The 18079-nt window shown below is 44.2% G+C and overlaps 1 protein-coding gene across 1 annotated transcript in view; it reads right to left on the bottom strand.

Annotated features, from left to right (window-relative positions):
* ABCC4 (ATP binding cassette subfamily C member 4 (PEL blood group)) overlaps positions 1 to 18079 on the bottom strand; it is a gene marked incomplete at its 5' end in the record, with an annotated part of 504496 nt that overhangs the window by 97755 nt on the left and 388662 nt on the right. The window contains one exon of the mRNA XM_082245314.1: positions 17100 to 17255. Within this exon, the coding sequence (XP_082101440.1) occupies positions 17100 to 17255 (156 nt within the window). The remainder of the gene's footprint in view (positions 1 to 17099; positions 17256 to 18079) is intronic.

Here is an 18079-nt window from a genome sequence, read left to right as displayed (position 1 = left end):
ATTATGTCTCTGAAAACTTTTATACCCCGGTCTGCCCATACCCGGGGGTCAGGATTAGACTGAAAGTGTGAGAGATTAGGATTCCCCCATAGAGGTTAAAAGGGTGACCATCGTTCCACTTAATAAAATCTCTTCCTAGCAGCCTCCCATACTCCTAGTCGGACAGGAAGGTTAGCATAAGCCTTGGGTCCCCTTTACACCAGGTTCCCAAGCTCATTGAGAGAGCCCAGGAGGGCTGGCTCCAGGAATAAAGCCGCATTGGCCTAAGAGCGGATGAACCACCAACGGGTGGAAATCAGTATTGTTGCCCAATAGTACACTAGGAAGCCAGGCAATTCCAACCCTCCACATCTTTCAGGGAGACACAGAGTAGACTTTGCTAGCCGTGGGGAGGATCCAGCCCATAAGAAGGTACCAATACAGCGGTCCAGCTCTCAGGAGAAGGAGCCTGGAATCCACATGGGGCAATTACGAAAATTATAATTACATTTGGGGAGAAAGACCATTTTAATAAGATTAATAAGCACCAGTAGGTTTAATTGGAGGGACCCCAAAGACATACAATTGCCACGCAATTGTACAAGTACAAGATGAATATTATGGTCATAGAACTTACCAGGGTCAAGCTGGATATGGATGCCCAAGCACCTAAAATTACCAACCCATAACAACTGAGTGCTCGCTGCTGTTACTTGTGACAGAGGATCCAAGGGGAAAAGTATAGATTTGGACCAGTTAATAGGGACCCTAGAGAAACCCCCAAACTTGTCAAAGAGTGTCAGGACAGGCCACAAGGAGGCGTTTGCATCATGGAGATATAAGACAGTATCTTCTGCATAAAGCGACGCCTTTTCTTCCAGGGGACTGACCCGCAGCCCCTCAACCTGCCAGGAAGCCCATATCAAGATGGCCAGTGGCTCCAAAGCTATAGCAAAAAGGGAGGGAGAAAGGGGACACCCCTGGAACTTTCTCCGCTGAAGGGAGATCTTGGTGTAGCATATGCAGCCAACTTAGGAACTGAGGACCAAACCCATTTCTGCCTAATATCTCCAGGAGGTACCCCCACTCAGCGGAGTCGAATGCCTTTTCGGCATTCAAAGAAGCAATGACTCTAGTGCCCCCGTTGTCATGTGTGGTGGACAAATTAAGGAAGAGACGTCTCAGATTGATGTCAGGACCCTTATCGAGCATAAACCCAGTCTGGTCAACATGGAGTGTATATATTTTAGTGTGAGAAAGATATGGTGTCTACTTTTTGGAAGTAGATAGTTCAAGGTATTTAGTAAGGGGCATGGCAAGTTTTTCACAATTTTTGAGAAAATAAAGAAATTAAATAAAAAAATTTGCACAAAGTTGCCAATAAGATATATCATAGGCATATTCCCTCCAAGTATGGCGATACCATGTGTGAGCCTAGCCACACAGAGGGGTTTAAAATCTAAGGAGCACTTTCAGGCCGCAATGTCGCAGTCGCTTTCAGGCCGCAATGTAAAAATCGCTGATCGTCGCCATATAACTATTAAAAAAAAAAAAAAAAAAAAGTTTGTAGACGTGATAACTTTTGTGCAAACCAATGAAAATACGCTTATTGGGATTTTTTTTAACCAAAAATATGTAGCAGAATACAAATTGGCCTAAAATTATGAAAATATTTGATTTTTACATTTTTCTTATTTTGGAAAGGTTATATAGCAGAAAGTGAAGAATGTTTTTTTTTTTTTTTCAGAATTGTCGCTCTTTTTTTGTTTATAGCGCAAAACATAAAAAACACAGAGGTGATAAAATACCACCAAAAGAAATCTCTATTTGTGGGAAAAAATGGACAAAAATTTTATTAGGGTACAGTATCGCACAACCGCGCAATTGTCGATTAAAGTAACACAGTGGCGTATCGCAAAAAATGGCCTAGTCATTAGGGGGAAAGTCTTCCAGTCCAGAAGGGGTTAAAATGCAAGCCTCTGTATTTTAAGCAAAGTAGGAAAGCATAATCATAATGGATCCGGCAGCACACAATATCTGTATAGACAGTAGCACATTATGTGCACATGTTCAACTCTACACTAGTAAGATTGTGGAAAAAAAAAAAATCTTGAAGGCCGTAACCTCTTCCAATAAGTGTTTTTTTTTTTTTCTTTTTCATGTAATTAACACTTCCAAATGACAAGTCCCATTTATGATTTCTAAACCGTCTGTCTGAATCTACAAGCCTAAAAGGAACGTAACAGCGTTTATTTTCAGCAGAAAGGGGATATTGTTCACTAACAAAGGCTAAAGAATTTAAGTCTATGTAGGGTCTTCTTTGGAAATGAAAGGTCACTAGCTCTGGTGAGCAGCTGCACAGTGCATTAATGAAGCCTTTAGTATACAGAAACAAAGATCAGCATTAGGCTACCATCCATTTGTACTTATTTGCAAGTAACAGCATACCTATCCAACTCTGCCCATTGACTTCTGTTCCTACTATGCAAGACTGGGCTGGTAATTAATCAGCCATTATAAAAAGGGGATTGTTTCTTACAAAATACACATCACATCATATATCAGGCTCACATGAATAAGACAACATCCCAGAAAACACCTGCTTTACCTTTATGAACAGTGCACTATTACCAAAATGACTAAATACGATTACTTTTAAGTGACATGTATGAGTGTGCATTAGCCTCAAAGTCAGAAGTAGGGGGGAGTGGAAATTCAGACATACAGTATATGGATAGTCTGCCCCCCAACTGTCTGTTTTTAGTATGATAAGCAGATAACTAACTTTTTGACAAGATTTCCATTCTGCCTATCTGATGTTTAGGTGTGAGGTCATTTAGCAAGAATACTGGCTACACACTTGTCAGGAAACAGTACTTAATGTGCGTGGAGGAATTATTTTGTGGCACAACTATTTGGTATATGTGTATATATATATATATATATATATATATATATATATATATATATACACCCTTAAATAAAATAAAGTTAGTAGATAAAACACCTTTAAAATTTTTAAATAGGAAAGAGGAAAAGGGGAAAGGAAAAAAGGGTAAGATATAAGCTGAAGACACCAAAATTTTTTTTTACAGTCTTCTGGAAAAATATTGGTTTACACCAGGCATGTCCAACCTGTGGCCTGGGGGCCGCATGCGGCCTGGAACCACAGGCAATGCGACCCACTGCCCCCTGACAATTTTTTATTTATTTTTTGCTGGGGAGGAAGGAAGTCGAGTCGGGAGCACGGCCACAGCGGCTTCCAACTAACTGTAGGCAGAGGCTGCCTTGGAGGGGAGGGGAGGAGGGGGGGCAAGCGCCGCCAGATTACATACAGAGCGGGGATCTCCTGATTACCCGGCGGCCACTGTCATACGAAGCCCCACCTCCTGGACCGGCTCCTATGATAGACAGCACATTGGTGACGTCTATCATAGGAGCTGGTCCAGGAGGCAGGACTTCGTATGACAGTGGTCACCGGGTAAGCTGGAGTTCCCCGCTCTGTGTAATCCAGCGGCTCTCCTCTCTCTCTATTGGAGACTGGGATGGGCATGCACTGGTGAGGCTGCATTGGATGGGCTTGCACTGGTGAGGCTGCATTGGATGGGCTTGCACTGGTGAGGCTACTTTGGATGGGCACTGATCAGGCTGCATTGGATGGGCATGCACTGGTGAGGCTGCATTGGATGGGCACGCACTGGTGAGGCTGCATTGGATGGGCACTGTTTAGGCTGCATTGGATGGGCACGCACTAGACTGCAAGTGCCATGCAATCTCCCGGCTGCTGCAGGAGACTTAGGATGTCTGCAGTCAGTGACAGAGCCGCTGCTTCCTGTATAGTTCCGGCTCTGTCACAGGCGAGGTGATATGAAAGGCACCCCTCCTCCGCATGTGACAGGTGCCATACAGGAAGCAGCAGCTCTGCTCTCTACTGCAGCCGCTGCTTCCTCCAGCAGTACCTGCATGACCAGCAGTACCCGCCAGCAGTAACCGCACCAGCATTACCCACCAGCAGTAACCGCCAGCAGTCTGCAAAATAAGTAGAAAAGGTATGTGCATTAGCATGTGTAAATTGTTGCAATATGTTTTTTAATAACTAGTTGTGTTTTGTCATAATATGTCATGTCCTCGTTCATACATGTTTGAATAAGGACATGACATTTTCTGGCTGCCTAAGTCATATGTGTTAGGGGTGCAACTAGCCCCCAGCACATAACTGTAAATATCCCAGCATGTGCAGCGTTTCTGACTTCTACCACCATGACCACTTCAAATCACTGAAGTGGTCATGGTGGCTAGAGTGTTCCTTTAATATTTCTTAGAAGTAACCTCTGTATACGGATTGCATTTCATTTGATCATCCTCTAGTGTTAAATTAGTGCTGGGGGACGGGGCACGGGAAAGCCACGGCAGCGGTTTAATACTTAAATATCTTAACTATAGTATATATTTTATATGCGGCCCGAGAAAATTTCTCTACACTCAATGTGGCCCAGAGAAGCCAAAAGGTTTGGACACCCATGGTTTACACTTCGTCATAATGTAATGTCATATTTATTTATTTTTTATTTGTCTTGTATGTGAAGAAATGTAATAAAAATATATTAAAAATTAAAATTTTTAAATTAAAATAAAAACAAAAAAAAGCACTATTTTTTTACTTTCTGCTATAAAACATTCCCAATGAAAAAAATTTAAAAATCATATTTTTTCTTCAATTTAGGCCAATATGTATTCTGCTACACATTTTTGGTAAAAAAAAATCCTAAGAAGTGTATTTTGATTGGTTTGCGCAAAAGTTATAGTGTCTACAAACTATGGGATATATTTATGGACTTTTTATTTTTTTTATTGTTTTTACTAGTAATGGTGGCGATCAGCGATTTTTAGCGGGACTGCAACAATGCGGCGGCTAAATCTTACACTAAGTGACACATTTTAGGGACCAGTGACACCGATACAGTGATTAGTGCAGAAAAAAAAAAATGCACTGTTACTGCATTAATTAAAACTGGCAGGGAAGGGGTTAACACTAGGGGTGATTAAGGGGTTAGGTGTGCTCCTAGTGAATGCTTTCTAACTGTGTGAGGGATGGATGTGCTAGAGGAAAAGAGAGATCTGTGTTTCAGCTTAGCTCTCTCTCTGCCTCTGTGACAGAACAGCCGTCTGCCTTGTTTACATAGGCAGACAGTCATTCTGTCATTCCCCTGCACAATCGCTGGTGGCCACCGCGGCCGCCGGACCCACTGATTGGCTCCAGCTGTGTCTAATCACAACGGGAGCGGCGGTCCAGCGGTGCGCGCCCCCTGGCTCCCCTGCACAAAATCACGTACCTATATGTGATTTTGCGCAGCTGGCCCGCCTTGCCACAGTATATATGCGGTGGATGGTCCGGAAGTGGTTATTGATTCTCACAGAGATCACAAGATATAAAATATGTCAGTATCTGCCTCCACAGTAGAAGCACAACCCAAATTCCCAAAAAATTGGGATGCTGTATAAAATCTACAAAAAAAAAAAAAAGAATGCAATGATATGTACACCTCATAAACCTATATATTATTTACAATAAAAAAGAGAAAACATGTCAAATGTTTAAACTGAGAAAATGTACCATTTTAAGAAAAATAAAAATGGATTTTTGTAAAATCTTACCGTAAAATCCTTTTCTCTTAAGCTCATTGACAGACGTAGTCCTCCTTGATTAATATCAACTCAGGTTATACTGCCCTCTACAGGAGTAGGACTAGACAGGAAAGAAAACGTTCTGGCCACACCCTAGGGGCAGTCCCAGAGGGTATATCCTCTCACTTCCTGCTACAGCAAATCAGTTATGTCACAAAGCAGTGTTTAGAGAATTTAACCCAACCCAACTCAAAAACAGAGGGGCGGGTACTACGTCTGTCAATGAGCTTGAGAGAAAAGGATTTTACGGTAAGATTTTACAAAAATCCATTTTTCTCTGTCGCTCATTGACAGGCGTAGTCCTCCTTGATTAATATCAACTCGGGACGTCCCAAAGCAGTGCCACAAATGAGGGGTGGGAAAATGGAAATCAAAATCCAATCTAGAAGGCCCAACCGGCGCCAACTAGAAGTTTTAAAGGCTCATCAATCAAAAGATTAGACTCAAATGAAATTCCAACGGAAAAAAACCCCCGTGGTAGACCACAGGTCTCCTCAAATTGCGGCCTGCAAATCCTTGCGGCCAAATGAGGCATCCGCCGATGCCATCACATTCACTTTATAAAATTTTGTAAAGGTATGCACCGACGACCAGGTAGCCGCCTTGCACACCTGGACCACTGACGCCTGATGGCGGTAGGCCCAGGAAGTACTGAGCGCTCGAGTGGAGTGCGCCTTAACAGGGAACGGAGGATTCCGACCCTTAATAGAATAAGCCTGTACCACCGTCTGTCTAATCTATTTGGAGATAGTCGCGGCAGATGCAGGCAACCCCTTTCTGGGGCCATCCGTGATCACAAAAAGTGAATCCGTCTTACGGAACGATTCCGTAGTCTTCAGGTATACCCTGATTGCCCGAACCACATCCAAGGAATGCAATGCATATTCCTGAGGATGATTGGGTTTAGGACACAAGGAAGGTAGCACAATATCTTCATTCAGATGAAAGTCTGAAAACAACCTTAGGAAAAAAGATATGGCTTCGGATGAAGAACTACCTTATTCCTATGAATCCCCAGATATGGGGAATGGCATGATAATGCAGCCAGTTCTGACACCCTGCGTGCAGAAGTAATAGCCACCAAGAAGGCCACCTTCTGGGATAATGTAAGTAAGGGAATCTCCCTGATATTTTCAAAGGGAGGTTTCTGTAGAACCGACAAAACCAAATTAAGATCCCAGGGCGGTAAGGGCGTGCGCACTGGCGGAGCCAAGTGCCGCACCCCCTGGATGAAATTCCGCACCAAGGAATGAGTAGCCAAAGGCTTCTGAAAGAAGATTGCTAATGCTGAAACCTGACCCTTGATAGTGCTCAAGGATAGTTTCTGCTCAACCCCCTTTTGCAAAAAAGCCAAGATTCGGGTCACCGAATAGGTACGTGGGGGAAATCCCAAAGATTCACACCACGCGATATAAGTCTTACATGTGCGATAATAGACTTTGCTGGAAGTCGCTTTCCTTGCTTTAATTAGAGTAGGAATAACTGAAGCTGACAACCCTCTGTCCTTCAGTACCTGGGTCTCAATAGCCAGGCCATTAAAACCAGCGACTGTAAAGCACGATGGAAGATCGGTCCCTAGTCTTCCCTGAGAGGAAGTCTCCAAGGAGCGTCCGCGACTAGCCTGTCCAAGTCGGCGTACCCGGCTTGATGAGGCTAGCCTGGAATTACCAGGATAACTGGAGTTCCCTCCACCTCTATCCTGCGGAGAAATCTCAGCAGTAACTTGAGAGGGGGGAAGACATACAGTAGCTGATACTTCCCCTACGGGGCGCTAAGTGCGTCTGCTGCGTCCGCTAGAGGATCACGGGCGCGCGCCCTGTTGAGCCAACCTGCCAACAGATCCATATCCGGGGTGCCCCAATGAAGGGACAGCTGGCGAAATACCTCTGGATGAAGAGACTATTCCTCTTGATCCAGAATCTGACGGCTGAAATAATCTGCCTGTCCACCCCCGTGATAAATATCGCGGAGAGAACTGGAACAACTGTTCCCCCAATAAGAATGTTGGCCACTTCTATGGCCGCCAGGGCACTCTTGGTGCCCCTTGGTGATCGACATAAGTCATGATGGTGGCATAGTCCGATTGGATCCGAACCGGGCTGCCCTGGAGCTGCTCGATCCAGTAAATCAGACAAAATCTGATCGCTCTCAGTTCCAACACATTTATCGGTAACCTGGAATTTATCAGAAGAAATGACTTCCCCTGGCTGAGCATCGGAGACCGAAGCCACCAGACCAGAGCCTCCCTGGTCCGCTCGCTCAATCGGATCCGATTGCTCTTGGTGCCCCTTGTCCAGGGAATCGGGATTCCAATTCCATATGAGAAGAATCTCCTCTTTGGAGAATTCGGGTATGAGACTGGGCAAACGGTACTGCCTCTAAGGAGGCGACCATCAATCCCAGCCAATTGACGGACAGCAACATCCGAATCATTGACTGAATCTTCTAGAGTTTCTCCGCATGGAGAAACACTCTTGCCAAGGATGTATCCAAAATTAGGCCCAGATAGTTCAGTCTCCTGGTGGGAACCAGGGATGATCTTTGGGAAAAGCAACGAAAACGCTGATGTCCTGCGAAGATGGGGATATGAAGATAGGCATCCTAAATGTCTATATACGCCAGGAAATCCCCCTGATGCAGGGAGGCCACCACTGTATGGATGGACTCCATCTCTTCCAAGACCAGAATTGGACGCACCTAGCCCTTTTTCCTGGGCATTGTGAACAAGTTCGACTAGAACTCCTCCAAGGAATGGGAACTACCACTGCTTGTTGCATCAAGCTGTCCCCCGCAAAGCTTTTTAAGCGACCCGGGGATGTCGAATATTGGAAGGGAAGAATCGCACCGGTGGAAGTAATCGAAACTCGATCTTGTATCCCGACCATATGACCTTGCGAACCCCTTTATCCGGGATTCTGGAAAGCCCTGGATCCGGAAACCGGTGAAGACGTTCCCCCACCCTAGAGATGGGTGGGGCCCATTCTGTCAATCCAACGGGATAACAGTGGCTTTATTTAGTCTGGAAATCGATGAGTCCACTATTGGTGGTACCGTCCATCTTTGTAATGAGGGATTCCTCAAAATGATAGCGCCTAGCAATGCGTTTGGAAATAGCAGGGGCTCGTTTACGGACGACCCCATTTGGGCAAGGGAAACCCTTCACCATTTTGGTAGGCTTGCTAGTACCAAAAAAGGAATATCAGTCTTAGCTACCTCTGCCGGTGTAACCTCAAGATTTAAGGTTTCCCGGACAGACACAACTAGTGCGTCCACCAACGCTTCTTGTGCTATGGCGGAGGCAGAAGCGTCCTCCTCACTGAGGAGACCGTACCTGAGACAACAACCCCAGAAAAGGGGCTGCAATGACCAGCTCAGAATCCGTATCTGAAGTATCGATGACATAGGGGTAGGCGGGGGTCGCTCTTCTTGACCCCCGTCCCTGACAGGCTACCTCCACCCGGGATACCAAAGACTCCAAAACTGCTGATAATGCATCATCACAAGTGGGGTACTGGAGGGTCCTGCGGCCACCCCGAGGGGATCAGGTGGGGATACATGTGTGGCAGGGTTCATGTAACAAGACACTTGCCAGCAAACACAAAGAAAATAATTACAAGAAAAAAAATTTTTCTTTTTTTTTTTTTACTTAGTCCCCCAGCGCAATAGCGCCCCTCAGTCTACCTGCTTGGACCCCTCGGAAAGAGAGAGACCCCAAGGCTCACCTGATGCACAGAAGTTTCTTATCAACTTGCTTCCAGCACTGTCTGTTACAGACAGGAAGTCTTTGGCTTGCTTTCCCTGGGCCAAGGAGTCGGCCTCGCCCCTTTACACGCCTTCCGGCGCCTCCCAATTACTCCACGAGGTGTTTGGTCACCTCAAACATGGCCGCCCCCATGCTGGAGACACGAGGCTACGCCAATATGGCGGCCTCGTGCGATCTGCAGGAAAATGGCGGCGGCCTGTGTAGGATAGCAGCGGCTTGCAAACTAGCAGCGGCCTGCGGGAGGTGTGCACTCGGCCTGTGCGGCCTGCGGGAGTGCCTCGGCCTGCGGGAGGTGTCCTCGGCCTGCGGGAGGCTGTGCGGCCTGTGGAAGTGACCGGCTTTCTGGAGGGATGGCGATCTGTGGCTGCAGCAACTCAGGCATAGGCATCGGCCTGTGTACACACTATGACAGGTAGGATACCTCTATACCTCAATAGTAATGCCTTTTAGTAGTCTGCCACTGACTTCAGTCACCCTTACAGACATATAGTGACTTTAGATAGTCAGCTCCCAAACTAAGCCTCCTGGTTTCTATTCACAAAATCACACTCAAATTGGGGGATCTGTGACCTGTTATAGGATAGAGGGGAGACCCAGAAACTGAGTGTCCGACCATCCCAGAGAGGGGCCCGCGTCCACCAACAAACCCGACAGGGGGAGAGGGGGAACATTCTACTCACCATACCGGAACCAGGCGGGCACCAACTCCTGACAGAACCCCTCTCCACCGGGGTGGGGGGGCTGTCGACCAATACGGACGCCGTGACTCTGCTGGTCATTGGCGTCCAGGCGAGACGTTTAACTCGCAGGGTCAGTCCCCATCCAGCGGGACTATGTCGCGGCCGACCCAGCGCGGAGCTATGGCCTGCAAGCGCTCGTAGGCTGAACTGGGGTGACCACTGGATCTCAACATCCAGCCCGTCGCCCAGTTTCAGCGTGCTTGCTTGAAGATCTCACAGGAACACTGGAGAAAAAAAGCTGTTTAAAAAAGTATTTCTAAAAAAATCCTGCCAGGACCGAAGATCCTAGCAAGGAATCTAGGTCCTTACTCCTAACTAGACAGAAAAAGACTGATTTGCTGTAGCAGGAAGTGAGAGGATATACTGCCCCTAGGGTGTGGCCAGAACGTTTTCTTTCCTGTCTAGTCCTACTCCTGTAGAGGGCAGTATAACCCGAGTTGATATTAATCAAGGAGGACTATGTCTGTCAATGAGCGACAGAGAAAATCATTTTGCAATTGAGGGCAGCAACATATGTCAAAAAAGTTAGGATATGGCAACAAAAAGTTGGCAAAGTAAGTGGTACTAACAAGGAACAGCTGGAAGAACATTTTGCAACAAATAAGGCCCCTTTCACACAAGCAGACCAATCGTGTGCACCTGTCAGTTTTTCAGGCAGACCCAATTGGACCCTACATTCTCCTTTATGGAGACGGTGGGTGTAAGTGTACAGGTGTCCGTCGTCACCATCTGACATCCAATCCGCTAAAAACAGATGGATGCGGATCGTTCCCTTTCCACCAAGCAACTTGGATATCAGTCGGGTGTAAACGGACAGGTGGCCCGTTTATATCCGACCGCCCATAAAGGACAGTAATCTGTGTCTGCTATGCATAAGTGGAGCAAACACAGATCAGCCATGCGCCTGCTCAGCGGGGATCAGCAGACAGATCCCCCGCTGAGCAAATGGATTCCTAGTGGAGCCCGTCCTGTGTTTAAGGGGTCTTCGGTTAATTTGCAAAAGGTCAGTAATAGGATTAGGTATAAAAAGCACATTTTAAAGAGCCAGAGTGTCTCAGAGGTAAAGATGGACAGAGGTTCCCCAGTCTGTAAAAAGTTGCGTCTAAAAATATCAGAATAATGTTCCCCTAATGTAAAATTGCGATTGCTTTTTAATATATCATAATATCATTAAAAGATTCAGAGAATCTGGAAAAATCAACAGACAGACAAGACCAAAACGCAATATTGGATGTCTAAGTATCCATTCAGATATACAGGCGTCTTGGATCACGGGCAGAATTGCCGTGATTCTGCCCGCGATCCAGAACCATTGCAAGTCGCGGGAAGCCCATGCTATTCAAGTGACTTGCATAGCACCTCAAACGCGGCGTGATTTTGCCGCGATTGTCCCTCGACGAATCGCAGTAAAATTGTGCAAACAGAATCGCGGGACGCCTGTCACCCAAAAAAATAAAATAAAAAAGAGCTTCTTCAGGCGACAGGTGTCCTGCGATTCTACCGCGATTTATCGGGCGGCAATCGCGGCACAATCGCGCCACGTTTGGGGTGCCATTGCAAGTCACAGGGATCGCACAGGCGTCCCGCTACTTGCAAAGGTTCGGGATTGCAGGCAGAATCGTGGCATTTCTGCCTGCGATCCGAGACGTCTATATGTAAATGGAGCCTTAGATCTTCAGGCCCTCAGACAGCATGGTTTAAAAAACACACAGGCTACTATTTTTGACATAATTGCATGCACTCAGGAATACTTACAAAAATTACAGTCTCTGAACAGTTTTTTGTGCCACCCAAAAATGCAGGTAAAGCTCTTTCATGCAAAGAAGAAGCCATATCTGAACAGGATACAGAAAGGCCACTGTATTCTCTGAACCAAAGCTCACTTAAAATGGTCTGATGCAAAGCGAAAAACTGTTCTGTGGTCAGAGAAACAGAAATGTAACATTCTTTTTGGCAACTCTGGGTGCCACGTCCTCTGGACTTAAGAGGAGAGGCACCTTTCGGCTTATCAGTGCCCTTATCCAGACAACGTCTTTTTAGGGAAGGCCTTGCATATTTCAGCAGGACAATGATAAACCGCACACTGCATCTATGACAATGGCATGGCTTTGTAATAGAAGAGTCTGGGGGCCTAACTGGCTTGCCTGCAGTCCAGGCCTTTCACCAGTTGAAAACATTTGGCACATCTTGAAATTAAAAATTCGACAAAGACTACCCAGGATAGTTGCGCGGATAGAATCCTATATCCACCCATGCCACCAATTTCAGTTACCTCATATTTTTCCTAAAATAGTACATTTTCTCAGTTTAAACATTTGATATTTCTATTGTGAAAAAAATATGGGTTTATTTGCTATTTGCAAATCATTGCATTCATTTTTTTTTCTATAAAGATTACACAGCGTCCCAACTTTTCTTTGGGGCTGTAGACAAACTCCTATATTTTGAAAACAGATTATCATTATGCTAATTATACATTTAGGTTGATGTACCTCCAACTAGATAAAAACTTCCATGGCAGGACTGAATCTGATTGACTCCTTAGAGCAGTGGTTCTCAACTCCAATCCTCAGGACCCACTAACAGGCCAGATTTTAAGTATCACCTTGGGGAGATGCAGACTAGAATACTGCAATCACTGAGCAGCAAAATATATCACCTGTGATGTATTTCAGTTATCTTGCAAACCTGGCCTGTTAAATGGGTCCCGAGGCCCGGAGTTGAGAACCACTGCCTAAGGGCTCTTTCACACGGCCGCTCCGTGTGAGAGCTCCGCTGCGGGACTTTTTTTTTTTCACGGAGCGGATGACATTTCTGTCATCCGCTCCATGTGCCCGCATATCATCCCATCCGTTTGCGGATGATATGCGGACATAATGTAAGTCTATGGGGATTGCGGATGTCAGCGGGTGACACCGCTGACATCCGATTTTCCTTCCTTTCCGTTTTTTGAACGGAACAAAAAGAGGGTTCTGTTCCATTCCAAAAAACGGAACATAACTGACAGGAAGAAAATCGGATGTCAGCGGATGGTATTCCGCTGACATCCGCAATGCCATAGACTTACATTATGTCCGCAAATCATCAGCAAAAAAAATAGGATGATTTGCGGACATACGGAGAGCCCGTGTGAAAGGGCCCTTAGAGGGACTTCTTATACTGCTGGCCACACATAAGACTTTCTGTATGCAGGAGGCAGTAAACAGTCAACAATAGGTGAATTTAGAAATATAAAATTCATAAAAAGGCAGCGCTAACAGGTAAAATAAACAGTCCGTGTGTACTATAATAAATTAATAAATAAAGTGCACAATGTGTTCAAAGGATTACAAAATGGATACAATTCATCAATATTAAAGTGCATGAGTGAAGTGCAATTATATGTCCATCAAACAACCATTTAAATTAGTGCAAACATAAATAAAGTGCAGTCCAAAAGATGGTTCCCTCAAAGGAACTAAAGTGCTGGAAAGTGCTTAGATACTCCACGAAAAGTGCCCAGGTGCTCTCAGGAAGAAGACCCCCTATGGGGATACACTCACCAAATCAAAGAAAAAAGGAAGCCCTAAGCTCATACAATATCCCCTGGACGGATGGATGTTTGGGCTTTGGAAATATGTCTTCTGATGGGGATGTGGATGGGGGAATCAGCACATTTTTTTTCCTCTCACCCTACTGGTTGAACAAAAACAAAATGTACAGGTATGGTCTGCCTAACTCAAAGTCCTCACATAGAACTGGTAGAAGTGTCTGCAGGAGTCTGGCATTGCATTCGCAAACCACTGCTCATAGTTTATAAAAGTTCCTAAAATACAATAGACCATAGATGTCCCCTAAAGTGACAATGTGAAAAGTGACTCAGTCCTCATAGTCATTAGTGGAATATTAACATAAGTCTAATGCCTGGTAAATGTAACCATCAATTCACTCCTCCAGATCTATCAGTAACTTTGAGAGTCCCATATATTGCTAACAACAATGAGTAAATGTATCCAGCAGAACCGCCAAAGCTTCGTGTAGTCTGGAAGGGTCACCACATATCCACCACCAAGTGCAGGGGGAAGTAAGAAATGGCCACTCACCGGATGTACATGCTCACTTATTCTCATAAATGAGCAAACCTCGCATGTTTGTAACAAATCCACATAGGACAAGTCAGATCGAGCAAGGGATGATCCCAAATCCAGTGAAGTAGCCCTCTTGCACAGTTCCTCCCCAATATGTGGGAAACAAAAAGATATCTCCACTAGTGCAGTATGTCTAGAGTAATTTTATTCAAAATAAAACAGCATATATTGCACTCACTTGTTATAATGTAAAATATAGGCTCATCTCATACAAGGCAGTGTCGGGGCCTCCACTCCTATCCCGATGTGGCTCCACGCCAGAGCGGGTAGTCCCGGAAGTCCTTCGCTGCCGTCAATCACAATCGAGTGCGTCGTCTGGCCACGCCCCGACGCGTTTCGTCACTTCCTGACTTCAACTGGGGGCGCCCCCAGTTGAAGTCAGGAAGTGACGAAACGCGTCGGGGCGTGGCCAGACGACGCACTCGATTGTGATTGACGGCAGCGAAGGACTTCCGGGACTACCCGCTCTGGCGTGGAGCCACATCGGGATAGGAGTGGAGGCCCCGACACTGCCTTGTATGAGATGAGCCTATATTTTACATTATAACAAGTGAGTGCAATATATGCTGTTTTATTTTGAATAAAATTACTCTAGACATACTGCACTAGTGGAGATATCTTTTTGTTTCCCACATATTGGGGAGGAACTGTGCAAGAGGGCTACTTCACTGGATTTGGGATCATCCCTTGCTCGATCTGACTTGTCCTATGTGGATTTGTTACAAACATGCGAGGTTTGCTCATTTATGAGAATAAGTGAGCATGTACATCCGGTGAGTGGCCATTTCTTACTTCCCCCTGCACTTGGTGGTGGATATGTGGTGACCCTTCCAGACTACACGAAGCTTTGGCGGTTCTGCTGGATACATTTACTCATTGTTGTTAGCAATATATGGGACTCTCAAAGTTACTGATAGATCTGGAGGAGTGAATTGATGGTTACATTTACCAGGCATTAGACTTATGTTAATATTCCACTAATGACTATGAGGACTGAGTCACTTTTCACATTGTCACTTTAGGGGACATCTATGGTCTATTGTATTTTAGGAACTTTTATAGATTGTTTCAGCGCTACTATTATTCCCATGTATACTGTTATCAAATATTTAAAACAATTTTAATATTTGCCTAAGTAGCAGCTATTAGTGGTATTTTTTCACCAGCTGTGTGCTGGCGCTTCCTAAAGCGCGGAGCTAATCATTCAGTGTGGGCGGAAACTGAGGATTATTAGTTACACTGCTCATAGTTGCAGTGCTTTGCAGGCTCTTTTGCAAAAAAATAAGAATTCAAAATTTTTTCTGCAAATATACAGTATGTGAATTTTTATTTTTTGCAAAAGGTGGATTAAAGCTTATCATACGCTATACAAACCGACTGTACAATCTCTTTTAGATCTACGATCAACTATGTAGCGAAAGGGCCTGCCTGCCTGGATACAAACGGAATAGATTTATTGGGTAGTTCCTTATATTACATAGCTTTAGAGGGGAAAGGAATCAGATGTCATGCACTGCACAGCTCAGAGAGGAAAGTTGAGTGTAATCTGAGACCTGAGTGGAGGGAAGGGATGTCCCCCTCTTTGCAATCTCATAGGGAAACAACTGAGGTTGTCAACCACAGGTTGTGTGCTGGAGTTCCTCTTCCCCATCAATCCCTTGGACTAAGCACACTCTGTCAGATAGCAGAGGAACAACACTGCAGAAATAAATCACATTCTGTGCTTTGGATCGAAGCAAGTGCACACTATAGAAGGATATGCTTTTTTCGTTTTTATCGTTCAATGTTTACAACCACTATATTAATTTTATATTTTAAATAGTACAGACAAATATTAATTATATTTTACACATTAGAAATTTTAGGGGACCTAAACCTATGGGTGTTTCAAGGTATCATAAAGGTAGTGTTCGATGCAGTATACTTTACTAAGGGTTCAGTCATGCTGGCACAAGTAGTAGATGTCACTCACCTACATGGTGTGCAAAGATTACCCTGCACACATAGCCCAAGGTATCCTTGAAACACATGCTAGAGGACCAAATATCCAAGAAAGAAATGCTTGTGTTTACCAAAGGGCACTGCAATGTTAGTTTATTCTTTAGGGTTGATTTACTAAAGGAAAATAGACGTCTCACTTTGCAAATGAAGCTGCACTCTGGAAGGCATTTTTCCTCCAGAGCTTAGTAAATGTGGAGACATTTTGCTTGAAAATTATTTGATGATGAAAGTCAACAGAGTTTAACAACATTCACAAAGCACTTGGGAAAATTCCCATGCAAAGTGAACAAGAGCACCCCCAACTCTCCCCAGGGATCAATACCAAATATCCTGCCCAGACTGATGCAGTATATAAACTAAGTACTCTAGCTGAGTCGCTTATTCTGACTTGGCTGCACATGTACATAAACCATTAAAAGCATAGAAACTGCAAACTGAGTTTGGTCTGTATTCAAACTGTAAACAGGCAATAAACTTAAAACTAAGCTAAACCCTTTAATCCTTTACAGCCATGGAAGCTGCCATTTAAGCCTCTGTTTGATCTGCAGTTGCCATGGTGCTGTACATGTAATCAGTTATGACACCCGCCATTTAATGGCTTGACAGTTCAGTTGAGAGTACAAGCAACTGTGACAGTAATCATTCAGGGCTTTTTTTTACCACATTTAAATTGATAGGTTTAGTTCCACTTCCTTTTAATGAAAACTACTTTATTAGTTGTTAGATCTTTAGAGCTAATCAGGATAAAGACAAATGAAAAAAAAATAAAAATAAAAAATGTACCTACTCATTAATAAATCATACCTGGGGTATTATAGACATCTTCTTCCTCAAATCATGCAAGCCAATTTCAGATGTTAAAATTTTATCAATCCAAATTTTTCCTTCAGGTTCAGCAAGACGGAAAAGTGCCGAGATAAGGGAACTCTTTCCAGCTCCCGTTCTTCCTACTATTCCAACCTGTAAATCAAACACATTATTTTGGGAATTGGGAAAACATGTTAACCAATCAATTCATAAATATATTATTACTCTTATTTCAGGAAAATTTTCTATGGACAGTAGGAAAACATATGCAGCTTGTGACTAGACGCAAGGAGAACTACTGCAAAAAAAGGGATTCAGATTACCCTACTTTATATAGAAAAAAAAATGAATACAGATGAATTAAAATATTACCAGTGTTTTTCCCTTTCAATTATTCATCTGAAGTCACTGGAGAATTTGCTCTTTTTGGATGTACAATAAGCCTTTAACATTTAGCTGCACCGCCAACAGAGAGAATACTTCTGGTGGTATACAGTATGTACACCACCAGCTGTCCCACATATACCAGCAACAACTATAAATACATAAAATGCTCACTCCAAGGACATTTTTTTTTTTTACAATACTTGGTTATTGAAAGCTTCAATGGATTCATTTCATATTAGAAAAAGTCTAATGCACATATGCTATAATATCATCATGCCAGTCTGATGTTTTGCGATGACAACGATTTAGAGTGATTACTACTGACATTCCAAGAGGAGCCAGAACTGTTTTACCCCTCTAGTATAACTAGTATAACTAGCATATTCCTAAAGTCTTAAGGGATGGAGGAGTTCAAAGTATCCAAAGTCATAATAAGTAATACTTTTAACTTCTCACAAGATTGAGCACAAGGGTGCTCACGAGATTGGCCTATGGTTGAGGCTGGGTTCACATATGTGTGGTGGCAGTTCCCAGCATGGGGTCCAGGGTGTCCCTGTTCACTGGTTCAAGTGCAAATTACGTATGAATTT

This window comes from Pelophylax lessonae (assembly GCF_965119305.1).
Source record: "Pelophylax lessonae genome assembly, chromosome: 2".
Lineage (NCBI taxonomy): Eukaryota > Metazoa > Chordata > Amphibia > Anura > Ranidae > Pelophylax > Pelophylax lessonae.
The sequence above is the reverse complement of the archived record's forward strand: the minus strand, read 5'-3'. Positions and strand labels throughout refer to the sequence as shown.